The 21745-nt window shown below is 40.8% G+C and overlaps 1 protein-coding gene across 1 annotated transcript in view; it reads right to left on the minus strand.

The window, feature by feature from the left end:
• The window catches only part of prmt3 (protein arginine methyltransferase 3), a 62837-nt gene that overhangs the window by 34677 nt on the left and 6415 nt on the right, over positions 1 to 21745 (minus strand). The window contains exons 9-10 of the mRNA XM_085276014.1: positions 19835 to 19956; positions 16760 to 16859 (exon numbers count right to left, since the gene is read on the minus strand). Of these exons, the coding sequence (XP_085132140.1) occupies positions 16760 to 16859; positions 19835 to 19956 (222 nt within the window). The remainder of the gene's footprint in view (positions 1 to 16759; positions 16860 to 19834; positions 19957 to 21745) is intronic.

The raw sequence follows: 21745 nt of genomic DNA on the forward strand, positions 1-21745 counted from the left end.
CAGAGACAAATCAGTACATGCACATCCTGTAACTGATGATCCACGACAGTCTTTTCAAAGCTGTCAAAGCATTGACTGACTTTCTCAGGAATGAAGACGCCCATGACTGCTTTCAGATCTGTATTTTAAGCTCAACATTTTAAGGCTTACATGCCTGAGTTTGTCTTTTACCAAGTTCAATTGTGCTGTGATTTAACTGATGGGCAGTTTAATATTTCAGAAATGGCTTGCTAGCACTATAGTGAAGAGTCCTCTACAAGTGAGACAGCTGATTAAATCTGTAGTGTGAACTCAATATGATGGAAAAACTTCTGGAAAAAACAGACTGATTTATGTTTAAGAATCCAGTATCTCTATATTACCTTCAGTGGAGGGAAAGAGGGACAAGGAGAGGTGAGGTCCAGGACAGAAGATAAAAAGTGAATGAGCGGTGTGTGGGTTAGTAGGCATGTATGATTAAGGACAAAACAGAGGGGAAGAAGACAGAGTGATACTGAGGAAATGCAGTGGCCGGCACATTAGCAACTCACTGAGATAAGAGCCTTATTATTCAAATAAAGACAATCTCTCGCTGGAGGTAGAAGAGAGGGGGGGGGGGGGGGGGGGGGGGACGACAAACAGGGAAACAGCTCTGATTTATAACTGGAACTCCAAAATCGTCACCATCTCTGTCATGGGCTGACGCTGATAATGATGACAGTGATGAAACAGATATAACCGTCACATCCTCCACAAGGAGATAAACAGAGAGATTGTTTCCCTTTATCAACACTACACCAGTCTCAAACCAAAGTCAGGCCTGCGGATCGCCTGTTTGCTGACTGTTGTGGTCCAGTCAATGTCCTTAGCTGCAGAGCGAGTCGTTTTTAAACCCCTTGCACAGAGCACACTAGTCTTGTAATTTAGAGCCCAATTTCACGGGACACTGGTTCACTTGAAGGAAGGAGGACATAAGAGAGAGATGCCTGAAAGCAGTCACACCTTGTTTTTATCATCAACAATGCTCCAAAATTACTGACCCCCACACCAACACCACTGCCACACCGCTGGCCGCTTTGCATGTCCTTCCAACATCAACTACCACACCTCCCTAACTTATACATCTGCACAGCAAAATCTCCAGTGTTAAATTAACACTGGAGAGTGTCTATATGGGTCCACACCTCTGAGTGTTAAATACAACACTGTTGAGTGTTAAATTAACACGTTTGACAGTGTTATATGTTTAAAAGTAACCTAGTCAGTTTTGAAGATTAACAATGGCTAACACTGAGCAGTGCTGATTTTCTAACACTGGAATATTTCTAACATTTTGAGTTATTTTCCAGTGTTAGAAAATCAGCACTGCTCAGTGTTAGTCTTTGTTAATCTTCAAAACTGACTAGGTTACTTTTAAACATATAACACTGTCAACAGTGTTGTATTTAACACTCAGAGGTGTGGACCCATATAGACACTCTCCAGTGTTAATTTAACACTGGAGATTTTGCTGTGTGCGATGTTAATGACCAAATAATAAAAAATACATGGAGACACTGGTCTATTTCAGTTCACACAGGACAATAAGGCTTCAGTATTTAGGTTTGCCTGACAAGAAAACTTTAAGCAACAAGAAGCCATCGGTGAACATGTGTTAAAAGTTATCCCGGGCTATTAGTAAGACAATAAAATTGTATTATGCAGCATATGATGGGCCTATAACAAGTTAAAAGCCAGTCAGTGAAGATTATTCACTGTAATCTGCACACTAACTTAGCGTTTACCTTCCCAGAGAAGTAACTACATGTCCCTGGTCCACTAAGTAAGGATAATGCCTCAGTTAAGTGACTTTTAATAGGCTGCAGCTTGCTCAAAAAGCTAATGCAATAGCTAGTAATCTTGCAGTAAATGCTGTTTCTCTTGTTTTCACAGCTCTAACAAACACTGTATAGAGTCAACCAACTCTGAAACATTCTCTTTCCTAGATTACAGTGGTAACAGTTGGTCAGGATTTAATAGCTCCAAGAGCAACACGATTCACTCTGTTTGTGATGACAGAGCAGTGTATCCACACCAAGTACAAATGATGGCATTTCACTTCTTTCTGGAAATGCTTCACTCTAGGTGTAGGTTATTGATATTTATATTTAAGTTATTGATATTTATATTTAAAAGTGCAATACTGTAATTTTCTGCTGCTCATTCCTGTGCAATATCCCATCTGCCCTCCCGTCATATTTCTTTTCAAGATTTTCTTATTTAATCACCAGTGTACATATATTTATATTTATAGATACATATATATTTAGTCATCTTTTCTCTTTTACCATGTCTCTCTAATATTTTGCTCCTTACTATTTTTCTATTTTTTTTATTATTTTATTTTATTATATTTTATTATATTTTCTCCTACTGTACCATGCTGCTGAGTGACTGCTGCTCGTCAAACACATTTCATTGCAATGTTGACCCTGTGCTAACTTGCATATGACAAATAAAACTGAAAACTGAAAACTGTATAATTTGTAATGACATGACTCCCCTCACCTTACCTCCAACTGGTTGCAGCAGGTGGCTGCTGCTCCCTGAGCCTGGTTCTGTTGGCAGTTTCTTCGTATTAAAAGGGAGTTTTTCCTTCCCACTGTCACAAAGTGCTTGCTCATAGGAGGCCGTCTAATTGTTTGGGGGGGGGGGGGGGGGGGGGGGGGGGGGGGGGGGTTCTCTGTAATATTGTAGGGTCTTTGCCTTACAATATAAAGCGTCTTGAGGTGACCGATGACCAAGACTTACAAAATAGACTTAATTTTTTATTCAATAACCAAAAGCGAGTGACTGAGACCATAAACGTAGCAGAAAGGTGTTTACAGTGGTAAAGTCAGAAAGCTGTTTTCTCGTAGACTTCTATAGTACCCAAATTCTTTTTGTAACCACAGCTAATGCCATCTGGTGGCCTTCAGATTGAATACAGGCTTTAGGCACTTCACATTTGGTTAGTTTTGGGGTTTTTCTTTGTACCTGGAAGCTACATCCATTATTTTACACACACAAACACACACAAATTAATGCTACATTAAGTCTGCATTAGGTCTGTGTGACTGTGGTTAAAAAATTTAGGCAACTTGCATTTCATACTTTTATACTAAACACGCATGTTAATATGTATCACGACTGGAATCTATGCATGTTCTTTCCTATTCAGCTGCTTCTCATTTTCTTTCAGTTACCTCACGGTTTACAAACCAGGCTGGAGACCATCTCTGTACTAAAAACAGATGAAATTGACATGATCTCAAAACAAGTTTTCTTTTACAGCCAAAGTTCTATTATCTTTATTTACAGCACATAAAATGAGTATTGAACACATCTCCAATTTTCTAAGTAAATATATTTTTTAAAGTGCTACAAAAGCCTTTGTTGGTAATGACAGCTTTAAAACACCTGGAGAAAGTAGTTGCATGCATTGCTCAGGTGTGATTTCTTCCAGTCTTCAAATCCTGAAGGTTCTGTTTTCTATTGCTGTTTTTTTTTTTTTTTTGCCTGTCCCGTTTTGCTCTTTTGCCGTTTATTGCTGTTTGCTATGTATCTGCTGCCTCTTGGTCTTCTTTTACGTTCTTTTAATGTAACCTTTCATTGTTACACTGATGACCTGCAGCTTTATGTTCCTCTAACCATTGGAAATTGTGCTGAAGTCTCTAAACTAGAACCTTGTCTATGTGCAATTAGGGGCTGGTTATCGGATAACTTCTTGCTACTAAATACTGATAAGACAGAGTTGATGGTCATTGGACCACAAAAATTTCAGCACTTGTCCCAAAGTTTCATCTTGAAAATTGATGACAATGTCATAAATTGCAGGGACAAGGTAAAAAAAACTTGGGCGTGTGGTTTGACATGGTGCTCTCCTTCGAGTCTCATGTAAAAGAGATAACAAAGACCACCTTTTATCATTTGTGGAGCATAGCCAAAATCAGACAAGTTTTGTCAAGCGACAATGCAGAGGTTCTTGTCCATGCATTTGTGTCTTCATGTATTGATTATTGTAATGCTCTTCTTTCTGGGCTACTAAAGAAAAGTTTTAGAGGTCTACAGATGGTGCAAAATGCAGCTGCTTGGGAAATTTGGCACATTACCCCTTGTGGTGGGGCGTGGTCTGCGGTGCCGTGCAGATGCACCTGCACGGCATCCGCAATCACGCCCGCCGTGTTAAAACACGGGGACTCAGGGGTTGGTGGGGGGTTGTGGTGTGAGGTGATGTAAAAAAAAATGTCTCAAAACACTGATCCCTGGACCCGCCGTGCCTCCCTTCCTGGGTTTCGGCACCACTGTAAACGACCACGGCAGACCCTGGTGCACGTTCATGCTTTGCAGCATACTTTATTAACACTTTCAGGGTTGCTGTACATCCGCACCCAGAGCTCAGCTCTCCCGCTGCCAGCTCAACATAACGACCACAACAACAACGCCAACCACAGGACCCAGTACAATATTTAATTCGGTGGGGTGTGATTGCGGATGCCGTGCAGGTGCGTCCGCCTCCTCTGCACGGCACCGCAGACCACGCCCCACCACACCCCTGTAATGAGATCTCTTCATTGGCTATCTTGTCAGGTTCCAGCAGATTTTAAGGTCCTGCTGCTCACCTATAAGGCTTTAAATGATTGGCACCTTCATACCTCTCCGACCTTTTACACCTTTATGTCTCATCCCGTGCTCTATGATCTCAGGACTCTGGCCTTCTAAAGGTTCCTAGAGCCAGAAAAAAGACAACTGGAGAGCGTGCTTTTTCTTTTCGTGCCCCGTTTCTGTGGAACACCCTCCCTGAAGATATTAGGCAGGAATGCTCTGTGGAGGTTTTTAAAACTAAGTTGAAGACACATTTGTTCACCCTATCTTACATGTCTTAATTCTATGACTTGTTTTTAACTTGTATTGTGTTTTCTATTTGTATTGCTATGTATCGCTTTTATTTATTTATGTTTTTAGTTTCAGATAGCTGTACAGCACTTTGTTTGAAAGCGCTTTATAAATAAAGTTATTATTATTATTATTATTATTATTATTATTATTATTATTATCATTATTATTATGGGGGCCCTTCTGTGAACTTTAGTTATTTCCATAGATTTTCAGTCGGATTCAGGTCTGGTGATTGGTAGGGCCATTCTAGCAGCTTTTTCTTTCTTTCAAACCAACTGAGAGTTTCCTGGAATGTGTGTTTGGGATCAGTGTCTAGCTGAAAAGTCCACCCGTCTTTATCATCCTGGTAGATGGCAGCAATTTCTTTTTTCTTTTTTTATCAAGAATGTCTCTGTTCACTTTTCCAATTATTCTTTCCTCAATTAAATGAAGCTTGCCAGTGCCGTATGCTGGAAAAAAGAGCTCCTCACCATTATGTTCCCACCTCCAACTAACATGGTGTGTATTACAGCATCCAAAGAGCATCGAATTTTGGTCTCATCTGACCAGACTATAGTCTCCCAGTATTTCACAGGTTTGTCTAAATGTTCTTCAGTAAACTTTAAATGTGCTTCAACGTGTTTTTTCTTTAGCAATCCAGTCTTCAGTCTTGTTTCTGTAGCTCTCCACAAGTGATCCTTGGGTCTTGGACAACTATTCTGATTGTTATTTCTACTCCTCTGTCTAAAATCTTGCGGGAGCACCTGGTCGTGGACGGTTCATGGTGAAATTATGTTCTTTCCACTTCCGGATGATAGTGCCAAAAGTGCTCACTGGAACCTTCAGTAGTTTTGAAATTCTTCTGTAACCAGTGCCATTAGTATGTTTTGCAACAATAAGGTTGTAAAGGTCATGAGAGACCTCGTGAGGTGTTTCTTATGTGACATCTTGGTAATGAGACACCTTTTTATAGGCCATCAGATGGGACTGAAACAGCTGATATTAATTTGCAATAAGTGGCAGGATTGCTTTCTAATTACTGATAGATTTATGCTGGTGTTATGACTTTCCATGTCTTTTTGCACCCCCTTTCTTCATATGTTCAATACATTTTCCCTGGTTCATATTTCATCATTACACACAACTTAAATATAACCTAATTTATGGACATCTATGTTTTGATCTCATTGCATTTGCAGATTGGATGGGTTGTTACCGACATCTGGTAAGAAGTTCATGTCAATGGCAACTTTAGCAATATATTTACTTCAGTACTTATTTTACCAGCTGTATACACTGTCCCTGACAAGTTGGTTAATCAATACCAGTGAATAATAATAGAGGGATGAGCCTGAGTTGTTTTGTTTTTTTAATAGTTCCATGAAAAGTAAACCAAGAAAGAGTTTATTTTTCCCCTCTTCATTTTTTGAACTGCACTTTATATGTATTGACTTGTGTTAAGAAAAACAAGATTAAATCTCACCACTACAGTGACTTACTAACTTTTTTTATACCATTTCCACATATTGATCCACCTGCCTGAAGGGCTCAGTACCACAGACAGGCAAGCTAAGTGCGAGGAAACAGCTCCCTTGACTTCCTTTCAGACAGTCAGGCTGTTTGGATACTTGACACTATAGTCACTGTGCATTTCCATAAAAGAGACTAATGAAAACCTAATGAGAATGGGCTGGAGCAGCTTATACCCATTAACCAAATTAGCATATAAAACACAATCGCCCTGAGTGGGATAATACACATGCATCTATACACACACACACACACACACACATACATATATATATATATATATATATATATATATATATATATATATATATATATATATATATATATATATATATATATATATATATATATATATATTAGGGGTGCAACGATACACAAAATTCACGGTTCGGTTCGGTTCGATACTTTTGTGTCACGGTTCGATATTTTTTCGATACAAAAAACTGTTCATGCATTTTTAATTTGTCATTTATTAAAATTATAAATATATATTTTAACTCAAAAGTACAGTTTTTAAATTTAACCCTAACCCTTGTGCGCGTTTTTTATTTTGACAGCGAATGCGCACCTGACAAAAAGTATTTAGTCAGCCACCGATTGTGCAAGTTCCCCCACCTAAAATGATGACAGAGGTCAGTAATTTGCACCAGAGGTACACTTCAACTGTGAGAGACAGAATGTGAAAAAAAAATCCATGAATTCACATGGTAGGATTTGTAAAGAATTTATTCGTAAATTAGGGTGGAAAATAAGTATTTGGTCACTTCAAACAAGGAAAATCTCTGGCTCTCACAGACCTGTAACGTCTTCTGTAAGAAGCTTTTCTGTCCCCCACTCGTTACCTGTATGAATGGCACCTGTTTGAACTCATCATCTGTATAAAAGACACCTGTCCATAGCCTCAAACAGTCAGACTCCAAACTCCGCCATGGCCAAGACCAAAGAGCTTTCGAAGGACACCAGGAAAAGTATTGTAGACCTGCACCAGACTGGGAAGAGTGAATCTACAATAGGCAAGCAGCTTGGTGTGAAAAAAATCAACTGTGGGAGCAATCATCAGAAAATGGAAGACATACAAGACCACTGATAATCTCCCTTGATCTGGGGCTCCACGCAAGATCTCATCCCGTGGGGTCAAAATGATCATGAGAACGGTGAGCAAAGATCCCAGAACCACACGGGGGGACCTGGTGAATGACCTGCAGAGAGCTGGGACCAAAGTAACAAAGGTCACCATCAGTAACACACTACAACGGCAGGGAATCAAATCCCGCAGTGCCAGACGTGTTCCGCTGCTGAAGCCAGTGCATGTCCAGGCCCGTCTGAAGTTTGCCAGAGAGCACATGGATGATACAGCAGAGGATTGGGAGAATGTCATGTGGTCAGATGAAACCAAAGTAGAACTTTTTGGTATAAACTCAACTCGTCGTGTTTGGAGGAAGAAGAATACTGAGTTGCATCCCAAGAACACCATACCTACTGTGAAGCATGGGGGTGGAAACATCATGCTATGGGGCTGTTTTTCTGCCAAGGGGACAGGACGACTGATCCGTGTTAAGGACAGAATGAATGGGGCCATGTATCGTGAGATTTTGAGCCAAAACCTCCTTCCATCAGTGAGAACTTTGAAGATGAAACGCGGCTGGGTCTTCCAACATGACAATGATCCAAAACACACCGCCCGGGCAACAAAGGAGTGGCTCCGTAAGAAGCATCTGAAAGTCCTGTAGTGGCCTACCCAGTCTCCAGACCTCAACCCCATAGAAAATCTGTGGCGGGAGTTGAAAGTCCATGTTGCTCGGCGACAGCCCCAAAACATCACTGCTCTCGAGAAGATCTGCATGGAGGAATGGGCCAAAATACCAGCTACTGTGTGTGCAAACCTGGTAAAGACCTATAGTAAACGTTTGACCTCTGTTATTGCCAACAAAGGTTATGTTACAAAGTATTGAGTTGTATTTTTGCTATTGACCAAATACTTATTTTCCACCCTGATTTACGAATAAATTCTTTACAAATCCTACCATGTGGATTCATGGATTTTTTTTTCACATTCTGTCTCTCACAGTTGAAGTATACCTCTGGTGCAAATTACTGACCCCTGTCATCATTTTAGGTGGGGGAACTTGCACAATCGGTGGCTGACTAAATACTTTTTTGCCCCACTGTATATATATATATATATATAAAACACCCAGCACGCCCCTGCGGGCGGTTTATCCTTCAAGCTCGGGTCCTCTACCAGAGGCCTGGGAGCTTGAGGGTCCTGCGCAGTATCTTAGCTGTTCCCAGGACTGCGCTCTTCTGGACAGAGATCTCCGATGTTATTCCCGGGATCTGCTGGAGCCACTCGCCTAGCTTGGGAGTCACCGCACCTAGTGCTCCGATTACCACGGGGACCACCGTTACCTTCACCCTCCACATCCTCTCAAGCTCTTCTCTGAGCCCTTGGTATTTCTCCAGCTTCTCGTGTTCCTTCTTCCTGATATTGCTGTCATTCGGAACCGCTACATCGATCACTACGGCCGTCTTCTTCTGTTTGTCTACCACCACTATGTCGGTTAGCCACCAACATTTTGTCCGTCTGTATCTGGAAGTCCCACAGGATCTTAGCTCGGTCATTCTCCACCACCCTTGGGGGCATCTCCCATTTTGACCTCAGGACTTCCAGTTTATACTCGGCACAGATGTTCCTGTACACTATGCCGGCCACTTGGTTATGGCGTTCCATGTATGCCTTGCCTGCTAGCATCTTGCACCCTGCTGTTATGTGCTGGATTGTCTCTGGGGCATCTTTACACAGCCTGCACCTGGGGTCTTGTCTGGTGTGATAGACCCCAGCCTCTATGGATCTTGTACTCAGAGCTTGTTTTTGTGCTGCCATGATTAGTGCCTCTGTGCTGTCTTTCAGTCCAGCTTTGTCCAGCCACTGGTAGGATTTCTGGATATCAGCCACCTCCTCTATCTGCCGGTGGTACATACCGTGCAGGGGCCTGTCCTTCCATGATGGTTCCTCGTCTCCCTCCTCTTTCTTGGGTTTCTGCTGCCTGAGGTATTCACTGAGCACTCGGTCAGTTGGGGCCATCTTCCCAATGTATTCTTGGATGTTCGTTGTATATACATATACATATATACATATATACACATATACATATATACATATATACACACACACATATATACATATATACACACACACACACACATATATATATACACACACACACACACATACATATATATATATACACACACACACACACACACACACACACACACACACACACACACAGATAGATAGATAGATAGATAGATAGATAGATAGATAGATAGATAGATAGATAGATAGATAGATAGATAGATAGATAGATCGATCTACATAAAGAAAAAAATATGTATTTCTTTTTTCCTTTCTTTTTCAGTTTTACATCTGTCAAGAATAGATTAGATATTTAGATATTTCACTGGGTTATTATCTCTTAAGCATAAGTATTCTTTAGAAACTCTACAAAGAAAACTTTTATAATTACTGTGTCTTCATGTATGTACTTGGTGAAGACGTATTGAAAACTTTGTATCTAATAGCTACACATTTTGTGCCTATCAACCCTTTGGAGATTGAGTTGCTTTCTGTTATTGCTAGCATGAAGAATTTTGGTACAAAATCTGCATCAGCAATTTACACTTTCCTCCGCTCCTCAGTACCTCCTCTCTCCTTCTGCACTCACAACACGTTTTCCTCAATTACTGCAGATCATCATCGCTTCCAGTCCCAGGAGGGCCAAGGCAAAATAAAGGAGATGGTGTGCATGAATGAATGCATGTGTGGGGGAATAGGTCCATGCTTCACTGAACACTCAAGGCAGCACCTCTACATCAATGAGCCTCTTCTGTACCATCCAGGATTGGATGACACTGAATTATCATCAACATATCACACACACAAATCCCTGTAATAGATTTTTAGGGTGTTAACGCTTGGCGAATGCAGTATAATTTCCATTTAAAGACATGCAAATGAGAGATAGAGATGGAAGATAGTGTATTTGCAGTGCAGGTACAAGGTTATTAGAGGCCGTATTAGAGACTGAAATCAATTAGGTTTTTAGATGGTGGTAAGAGTTTCACACAACCAACTAGAACTGTTTTATTAAGTTTGCAAAATATTTTAAAGTTTAGTGTTTTAATGTATAATACAAGACTTTTAACTTCAGTTTTATAAGGTGCTATCAGCTGCTGAGAAGAGAATCTTTATCAAGTCAGCAGTATTTTTTAATATAATATTCTATAATATAATATATTGTTATTATTATATAATATACTATAATATAATCTATAATGTCAGATGTAATGAAAAAAACATTAACATTACTCTAAGATTATTTCAGGTTGGAATAACTACAAATAAGCAAAACCAGTTTGTGTATCTGAAACAATCTTAGAAATCTTGTAAATCTTGTTTTTGCATTACATCAGACAACTTAAAACAGCATCACACACTTTCCCAGGTATTGTTATCGAGTTTGAAACTCTATTATCGTGACCCTACTGAGGACATAATTTACAGTAAAGAAAACTAGTTGGTATGTTTTTGCAGCAGCAAGCAGTAACTTCTATGAGCATGTGGACATGCCACACCACCAATGGCCTGTTATATAACAAGGAGCAGAAGTTTTTAGTTTTTACAGCTGGCTGAAAACCACCTGAAGTATTTGAAGGTCTTGTGGAAGTAAGCGCGGCCAATAAATCCTCATTAGAGCGCGGACACACCTGTGCCACTTACACTGTTGTGTGTGTCTGCTTGTTTGTGCGTGTGACAATTTTGCTGCATCTCAGTCCTTCTGTGAGTGTCTGTGTGTGTTTCTGTTGCGTTTTTGTGTAAGTGTGTGTCTGGGACTGACTGACAGACTAAAGGACAGGATGACTGATGACTACCACCCTTTTCTTGGGCAGGTGAGGCTGCCAGCACTGATAATGAGGCTAAAGAGGAAGAACTGCCTTTAATTTGACTTTACCCCCACACAGCGACTCAGACCTGATTATTGTTTAGACCGGAAAAAGTTGGTAGAATTTATTCAATAGAGTTAATAGCAATCAACTGATTTCCCAAAATGTGGTCATCTTTTAAGTCTCAATCACAGAAAAACACAATCTAACGAAAGCAGATGCACTTATTGTTTGTATCCTGCACATAACGAGTAATCACTCCCGGTCAGAGACTGTAAAGTCTATTTTGAATGTGTTCCTCATTTATTAATATAAAGAGGAGACCTTTACATACCACTTCTAACAGACCATATATACCAGCGACTGTAAGAGCCATCACGGTAGGTTCTTGTATGAAACATGTTTATAACCAGAAGAAGAGAGTTCATGACTTTCACACTGTCGCATATACAGGCAGACAAATGCAGATCATAGAACAAAATTATCCTTGTTGTGGTTTATTACTAATATGAAGATTTAAATACGTATTTTAAGACTTTTTAAGCGAGATTCAAGTATTATACAAGAAAAGTTTGTTAAAGCCAACTCTCCTGTCTCCTTACAAGTCTGCATGTCTGTGCCATTAAACACTATCAATCACCATCTTTGATTGATCTCTGACTAAAAATCTTCACTTAGCCTTAGAGAAACTCAGCTGTCCTCCCCCCCATCAGCTCACTGGTCTCTTATCTGCTCGGCACTGTTTGTTTTTTGGTGTGCTGACAAACACGACCGATCAATGCTCTGAGTTATGAAATGACAGTGGTGTTGCTGAAGGCAGTCTCTCAAACACTGCCACAGTAGACAAGGCACTCATTTGCCCCCTTCACCACCACCACCACTACAGATACTCCACATTCATCACCCATCTCCGTCTATTAGCCCTGCAACCACTATCTGCTCGATAAACTCTAACAGCTGGACATAACTTTGTCTCTCTTCAACCATAATTACTCGAACTTTAACCTTAGCTTAGTGAAGCTCTTTCATTAAATATGCTTCAGATAGATAAAAATAGACAAATCTTTTCTTTTAATGTAAAATTCATCATCACAAAATCCAGGTTAGGAAAAACATGTTTTGAGGTTATTCAAATATGACATGGTTCCTTTGCCACATCAACCACAATACGTTCTCTTGATCTACAAAGCTTGCATTTAGCCTAGTTAAGCCTATTTAGTCTACAAATTACAATTAGAGCGTGCCACAGAAACTTACTGTGGTGTGGCTGCTCTACGCTACTACTCTGTTTTTAATTCTGATCTTTTTATTCAACTTTTGTTGAATAAAAACAACACACCACAGGAAAGAACAAAAAGCTTGCAGATTCTCTGCACTACAGAGATGTTAGTTGCTAATCTATTCTTAGTTACTAAATTCCCTCCTGTGCATGTCTGCCTTTGCTTTGACCCAATTAGGGCACTCTCTGTAGTATACCCCGAGAGCCTATTCTGCACTAATGTGTGTGTATTGAGTTGGGTCAGACAACACCAGTGGTAAGCATTAAGACCTTGCTAGAACAGGGCATTACCAAAAAAATGCCCAACACATACAGATTCTGATGTGGGCTTCATTCCTGAATAAGTGGCCTGGTCACATTTCCACAGAAGTTGAGACTTTAGTCTTATCACATCAAAAGTAGTAACATTTACAACTGACTTTAAACATAACACAAGTCTGAACTCATTAACAGAGAACATCTTAATTTGTCTTCTTGAGTCACTCGATTCACTAAAGTTGTGATTGTTCTGTCTCAGTCTCATGCTGCACAAAATGACCTCACTAAAAGCTTTGAAAAAGCTTTGAAACCTTTTTGTGTTCTTGAGCTCCTTCTCACTCAGTGCCCAAAACACAACCCTCTCTGGCTTTTCAATGGTGAATTCAATGTCAGATTAACAATTCACGCCATCTGTCTACAATGTGACTACAATACATGACTGTAATCTGTGATTTGATAAAATATCAGATGAAGTCAGTTTGTTGCTTCTGGCTGTTATTACATCTGCAGTGTCACACAGCAGCAGGAGCCTCCCACGAGCCTCATCACAGTGAGAATTGTGTGCATTTACACAGACAGCACAAGAGCGGTCACTCCATTAATCAATCAAATAAACATCTCTGATATGAAGACACACATCTATCTGAATCTATCAGCAAGTTACTTCAGTTTGAAAGGTCTGAACTATTAATTCACTGTGTTCTCTCAAATTATTAATAACTATGACAATATAGCAACTATGATAAAAACCTGTAACTTGGTGCAATATAATTCACTTGATTAACTGTTGAGGCATATTACATGTACAGTATTACAGTGAAACCCTCCAACCGTAATGCCAGCTTCATTATTTTTTCTTTTTTTAAAGATGTGGGTGAATAAAAGAATTCAAATGAAAAATGCATCCACCACATCTCCACACACTCTCTCAGACATTAAGGCACGACCTGGATATAAGACCGTTTACCCTAGCCACAGAGCCTACTTCCTTTGACAACTGTCATTTTTCCTTTTTATACAGGCAGATCGGAGGGCAGCTTCTCAAGTCCAAGCCACTCTGAGAAATGTCTACCATCGCTGCCCTGATGAGAAGTGACTGGAGAATTCTTAGATTTATTATCAGTCTGTGAGCCAGTGTCATCAGAGATTACGCCCCCTATCCTTCAACGGTCCACTGGCATGTCAGCCACCGAATTTCAATTTCCCCCTTTAGAGGATAGGAAGGCTCTGCGTGGCGACCCCTGCTTGTGACCCTGGGGTTTCACAGTGGATGGAGGAGGTAGTGGAGGGGGGACAGATACGGGATGCTCATGAATTAGGTATGACTTCAGCAGTGCATTCAACTTTGGCTGTCCCGCATGTATCGCTGAGCAGAATCTGTCTGATAAATGGCCATCACAGCGAAGGAAGACTGCTCCTCCAGCTCCAGGTAAGATATTCAGAGAAGCTCATGGCCGAATTTAGGCTGCCCGAGCCGTATTTAAAACATAAATCCATCCTGCTGCCACCTTGGATTCTGAATCCTTATTAGCCTGTAAACACTCACTCAAAAATTAACCTCATATTATGAGTGTATTTTTTTAGAAGAGATCTGTTAAAAGAGTTCCATTTCTCGGGTGGAAAATGAGTTTATGACCCATGATGGACCCACAAATCTTAGAAACATGGTGTCTAAGGAGATAATTCCTCTGGATGGCATCACATTGGCCTCCAGTAACACTGTAAGAAATCTTGGAGTCACTTTTTAGCAGGATTTGCTTTTCAGTGCTCATATACAGTGGGGCAAAAAAGTATTTAGTCAGCCACCGATTGTGCAAGTTCCCCCACTTAAAATGATGACAGAGGTCAGTAATTTGCACCAGAGGTACACTTCAACTGTGAGAGACAGAATGTGAAAAAAAAATCCATGAATTCACATGGTAGGATTTGTAAAGAATTTATTCGTAAATTAGGGTGGAAAATAAGTATTTGGTCACCTCAAACAAGGAAAATCTCTGGCTCTCACAGACCTGTAACGTCTTCTGTAAGAAGCTTTTCTGTCCCCCACTCGTTACCTGTATGAATGGCACCTGTTTGAACTCATCATCTGTATAAAAGACACCTGTCCACAGCCTCAAACAGTCAGACTCCAAACTCCGCCATGGCCAAGACCAAAGAGCTTTCGAAGGACACCAGGAAAAGTATTGTAGACCTGCACCAGACTGGGAAGAGTGAATCTACAATAGGCAAGCAGCTTGGTGTGAAAAAATCAACTGTGGGAGCAATCATCAGAAAATGGAAGACATACAAGACCACTGATAATCTCCCTCGATATGGGGCTCCACGCAAGATCTCATCCCGTGGGGTCAAAATGATCATGAGAACGGTGAGCAAAGATCCCAGAACCACACGGGGGGACCAGGTGAATGACCTGCAGAGAGCTGGGACCAAAGTAACAAAGGTCACCATCAGTAACACACTACAACGGCAGGGAATCAAATCCCGCAGTGCCAGACGTGTTCCGCTGCTGAAGCCAGTGCATGTCCAGGCCCGTCTGAAGTTTGCCAGAGAGCACATGGATGATACAGCAGAGGATTGGGAGAATGTCATGTGGTCAGATGAAACCAAAGTAGAACTTTTTGGTATAAACTCAACTCGTCGTGTTTGGAGGAAGAAGAATACTGAGTTGCATCCCAAGAACACCATACCTACTGTGAAGCATGGGGGTGGAAACATCATGCTATGGGGCTGTTTTTCTGCCAAGGGGACAGGACGACTGATCCGTGTTAAGGACAGAATGAATGGGGCCATGTATCGTGAGATTTTGAGCCAAAACCTCCTTCCATCACTGAGAACTTTGAAGATGAAACGAGGCTGGGTCTTCCAACATGACAATGATCCAAAACACACCGCCCGGGCAACAAAGGAGTGGCTCCGTAAGAAGCATTTGAAAGTCCTGGAGTGGCCTACCCAGTCTCCAGACCTCAACCCCATAGAAAATCTGTGGCGGGAGTTGAAAGTCCGTGTTGCTCGGCGACAGCCCCAAAACATCACTGCTCTCGAGAAGATCTGCATGGAGGAATGGGCCAAAATACCAGCTACTGTGTGTGCAAACCTGGGAAAGACCTATAGTAAACGTTTGACCTCTGTTATTACCAACAAGGGTTATGTTACAAAGTATTGAGTTGTATTTTTGCTATTGACCAAATACTTATTTTCCACCCTGATTTACGAATAAATTCTTTACAAATCCTACCATGTGGATTCATGGATTTTTTTTTCACATTCTGTCTCTCACAGTTGAAGTGTACCTCTGGTGCAAATTACTGACCTCTGTCATCATTTTAGGTGGGGGAACTTGCACAATCGGTGGCTGACTAAATACTTTTTTGCCCCACTGTATGTAGGATATTTATAATTTAACAAATAAATACGACTGCTTTCTTGCATTTGTGCAATATCGCCCTGTCTCAGAGTGATGTTGAAAAACTAGTTCACACATTTCTGGTCTATTGTAATCCATTATTATCCGATTATCCTAAAAACTGCCTGAAAAGGCTTCAGTTGATCCAACATGCTGCAGCAAGTTATACAGCTTACATGTACTTATTTATGTAAGGTACGATTATTGTCAACTATTGATTTAAGAGTAGATCAAAAACCAGGTAGACAGCACCCCCAAAGTGAAATAGACCCAGTACAGTGCTCCCTGCAATTGTTGTCTGGTTTGCTAGTGTAGCTAAGTAAATGCCAATACATACTGCAAGAGCTTAGACAGAGAGGCAGTCTCCATTAAACTAGTGCATTTTGTCAAGACCTCAGGAAACTGAATATGAAGATCAGCTAGTTACAAACTGTCACTTGTGGATTTATGTGTAAATATGTACTGACCATCCATTCTGAGATGATGATGTCAACCTTCTCTACAGGGAGCTTGATATCTTCTATGCGACCTTTGATCAGTGTAATTTTATCCTCCAGCTGGTTGGACCTGTAGAAAATACAGACATATGTCTAATATTAATTTTATATCAACCTAAATTAAACAAATTAAACATTTTCCACAGAATTCTGAAACCCTAACAACACCCAACACCCCGAAATTAATGGTCTTAAAGATTAAATCTTCATGAAATTAAGGGGAAAAGGGATTTTGAGGGAAGAAAAATTCCTTGCACAGCATGAAAAACCTCGGATCTAAATTTTAAGTTTCTGCTGATGCTGACAGAATATTTCCTACTGCTGCACCAATATAACTGGCAATAAATAAATAAATAAGTCAACTGTTACGTGTTTGTCAGTGAGCACTTCTTCAACGTGGCATCTAAAAACCAAGGCAAAGGTTATTCCTAGTATTTTTAAATTAAATAAAAAATAAGAATAATTCTGTCTATAATATTTTATTTTATGGTATTAAACCCGAGGAGTCACATTTTAATATTACACAGCACTCCCACTGTCACTTCAAGTTAACTTTGATTAGGTTTGTAACCATTCTGAAACAGAGACCACAAACCGCATTACAAAGATCTGCAACATCATACTACAACTCCATTTTCCTGTACCGTGATAGCTCTGCAGAGCAGTTAATGGCAGGTTAAAGCACGCTAGTCCGGTGAAAACTGCAACGTGTAAAGTTTGACCACTGGAACAATCTGTTCTCCCTGGTCTGGTCTGGATCAAATAAACCAAAATGCAGACATAAAAAGTGCCCTAAGCCATAGATTATAGTCCCCTGTAGGTTCAGACAGCTGAAGACACCACAAATATTTAACTGTTACTATTATACAAGCTTCTGGACCAGGTGGAGGCACATTCCATATATTAGCTATAAATCTGGAAGATTTATCGCTCTTTTACCATTCTTGCTTAGACCCCAGTGACCCCTTACATAATCACAGATGCAAAACAAACAGCACCAGCTAAAGTTAATAAAACTATGGTCGACTATTTCCCCTTTTTTGAGTAACATCAAAACTTGTCGTGGTTTGTGCAGGGGCATATTCGCTGTTCTGTGTATTTCCAGCCTGTGGACCGGCGATGTGTCAGGTTCAGGTAAGCACTGTGAGATCAGTGCTGCTGTTTAAATGATCCTTCCTTTCAGACCAGCCAGTTTGGGCATCAATCTCTGTGAATATTCCATTATCATGACAGCTAATGTTACAGAGGACAGAACAATTACTCACAGCGGCCCAGAGTGCATTTCTGTAGCAGCGATCCTTATCTTGAACTGTCTCTCCCCTCTCAGCTGCTCTTCTACTGCTGCTATCACCTTCTTCCAGAATGCAATGGCCCCCACCTACACCCTACACCCCACCCGCCCACCACCACCCTTTCACAAGAAGGAAACACTGTAATCTCATTATTGGGGTAATTTAGAGGACAATGTCAGGACTCTGGGGAGAGAGTCGTGTCTGCGCAGCTTTGTAGGTGTATGTGTGTGCGTGTGTGTGTGCGTGTGTTGGAGAGAAAGAGGAAGTGAGGAAAAGGAAAAAGAGAGGCTTTACATGACAGTGAACCTAGTAATTTTTTTAAAGAATAGCACAGACCAAACGTGGCTAAAACACCCCGATTTACTTTCGTTAATGCTGCATTTCTGGGCAAACCACAGGCAAATACTTGCTAAAAAATCATCCATGCCTTCAGTTCATGCCGCCATTAACTTTGCTCACTCAGAAAAAACAGCGTCTCACATTTTTACGCTTTATTGTCAGAATAAATTACGTCTTATCAGCTAATCCATCAATTCCATCCATTTTTTAAAAGTATTTAGACAGTATCTATTAAGGACGTGACTGTGAAGGGAGGAAGTCACGTAGAGCTTTTCATTTAAACTTTGGCGATGGAGTGGAAACAGGAGATGGATGCTCCTGCCCAACCAACAGGAGCCACTTTAATTACAATCCCGATATTAACATCAGGAGGAAGTGACGGACACACACAGGGGCCAGCTCTACGTGCATATACACACACACACGCACACAGAAATAAAATCACAACCCAAAGAAGCCATGGGTGGATTTTTGTATGCATTGCTGTATTTACGTGTGTGTGCACATGTGTGGATGTATGCTTTTTTTTTTTTTAAAAAGAAGAAAAAAAAAGGGTGGAGTGCTGGAGGATGTACAACATCTTTCTTTAGTTGAATCCTCACCGCTGGCAAACCTGCAATGCAGCCTGCATGCCAACACACACTCCAACAGCTATTCAGTGGGCTGTAAAATTAAAACGTCCTCTTCCCTTAGAAAACCCTGTTGTTTTGCTTATACTGCACTGTCTTACATAACGGAAATAATAGCTGTCATAATGGCCCCCAACTCAAAAAACCATTTAGGAGGCAGGGGTATGATAGTGGCTGCAGGTAGACGGAAGGAGAGCAGAAGCTGTTGTTGAGGTAAATGGACTCCACTGTGGAGTATCAGCTGCAGAAATACAGGAAACACGCGGCACATGAAATTGGACCGAGGACTTTATTAAAAGGGAATCAACAGGGGGTTCATCTGCATGTTCATCTGTGTATCTCTGTGTGTTGGGGCAGTGTTGGGGGTGACTCTAGACTTCAGACTGGAGATACTGCAGAGGAGAGGAGTGAACGAGTCAGATCACAGGTGTAAATTATGTACATTATGGCCAGGCAGCTGACAGCAGCTCTATTGAAGTCAACCAGCTGAAACAAATAAAAGGTAGCTGGAGGTCACACAAACCTCCACTCTCACCATCTTCTGCTGCACACAAAGGGAAGAAGATCTGCGTACTCTCTTGGCTCCACAGGGGCCGATATGAGGTGAGGGTCACACGACTCACAGGGGCTTGTACCAAATCTGATTAGTACTGACTGACTATTTGCACTTAAGTTGTAAAAAATGTAATTTTTCATTGCTGTGAGCACCGCAAAGGAAATTCTGCTGACAGCTCATGTGTTTTGGTGGAGCTGAACAGAAACAGAGTGCACAGGAAGAGTCTCACCTGACTATGTCCATGGCCTGGTAGATGATTTCGGACTGATCCACCGCTATAACCTTTTTGGCCCCAGCTTGTGCAGCAAACATTGATAATATGCCAGTGCCACAGCCCACATCAAGCACCACCTAAAGGATGCGATGGAGTCAAAATGAGAAATTACCCACAAACATGGAAAGCTCTTCACAGTCAAGGGGTTCAAAAACAAACACTTAAACAGGAGCATTTAACAGTGTTTACGATTGATTTCTTCATAATTCTTGTCATGTCCATGCGCTGCTGACCCCAAAAGGTCATCCAACACAATAACAACAGAGATCACGAAGGGAAACGCGATCACGTTACAGCTTTAAGGATAAAAGATTCTAGCCTATGCAAGTTATTACAAAAGAAAAAATCAAATATAACTGGAGGAAATAAATACATGATTCTTATTTGGATTTTCTTTGACAACCCAAATAACTGCTAAAATGACAGCTGCCATATTTTGCTGGCAATGCCACTTGCACATTTCTGAGAATGTTTTTCTACACTTCCAGGGAACAGATAAGTCAACCACGTCCAGTCTATGGCTCTGTAATAACTTAACAAAAGACTTTACACTCACTTATTGAAATTTTCAGTTTTAACATTTAACCTCATCAAATTTTCAATTCAATTTTGTTCATATACAGCCAAACAGCAACAACAGTCATCTCAAGATGCTTTTTATTATACGGTAAAGACCCTAAAATGATACAGAGAAAACCCCAGCAATCAACCAACCCCCTATGAGCAAACACCTGGCAACAGAGGGAAGGAGAAACTACTTTTTAACAGGAAGAAACATCCAGCAGAATCAGGCTCAGGGAGACGGCCATCTGCTGTGACCAGTAGAAGGTGAGGGGAGGAGACCAGGACAAAAGACAGGCAGTGGAAGAGAGCCAGAGATGAATAATAACTAATGATTAAAGTGTGAAAAGAAACATTGCATCATGAGAACTCTGAGCAGCCTCGGCCTATAGCAGTGTAACGAACTAAATGTTATATCAAAAAGGAACGTTTGAAGCCTAATCTTAAAAGTAGAGAAGGTGTCTGTCTCCTGAATTCAAACTGGCAGCTGCTTTCACAGAAGAGGGACCTGAAAGCTGAAGCATCTGCCTCACATTCTACTTTTTAATACCCACGTTACAACAAGTAAACCAGCACTCTGAGACCAACATGCTCTATTGTGGTGAAATGGAACTATGAGGTCTTTAAAATATGATGGGGCCTGATTATTCAAGACCTTGTATGTGAGGAGAAGGATTTTTAACATGGAGCTAATAATGAGAAGGCAGTAATATGCTCACCTGGGCAAAATATGCTCTCTCTCTCTCTCTCTCTCTAGTCCCTGTCAGTACTCTCACTGCATCATTTTGGATCAACTGAAGACTTTTCAGGGAATTTTAGGACACCTACCCACCAGTTTTGGCCAGTGTGGTCAGAAGTGAGCTCACTTTAACCACATTTGACAGTGATGTCACACAGGCTCTTCTATTGGCAAACTATAATCAGATAGGAACTGATATTACATTACATGGCTACTAATAATCAAACGATTATTAAAAAAAGAAACAAAGAAACAAAAGTTGGGTTTTTTCTTTCGCTGATGTCTTGCTGTTTCAACTTCAAAGACCGCATCAACATCTGGATTACTTAATGAATTCATGTTAAGCATGTTCTAAAGAACTTGCTCAAACTGCTGTTTAAACCCTTATTTTCTCTCAGCTTTTTCGCTCTTTGCATTTTTTAATCACCTCTATTTCAGGTTCCCATTGCTTTCACTTAATTTGTTCTTGTTCATCACCAACTGAGTTAAATGACTGAGACATGGACGCAGCGACTACATGCCCCAAATGTATAACACTGTGTGACTCTGTGTCTCTATTTAAGGAA

This window comes from Mchenga conophoros, linkage group LG1 (genome assembly GCF_057382185.1).
Source record: "Mchenga conophoros isolate Kocher_MC1m ecotype Shallow Benthic linkage group LG1, M_conophoros_male_GT1.1, whole genome shotgun sequence".
NCBI classification, from domain to species: Eukaryota; Metazoa; Chordata; class Actinopteri; order Cichliformes; family Cichlidae; genus Mchenga; species Mchenga conophoros.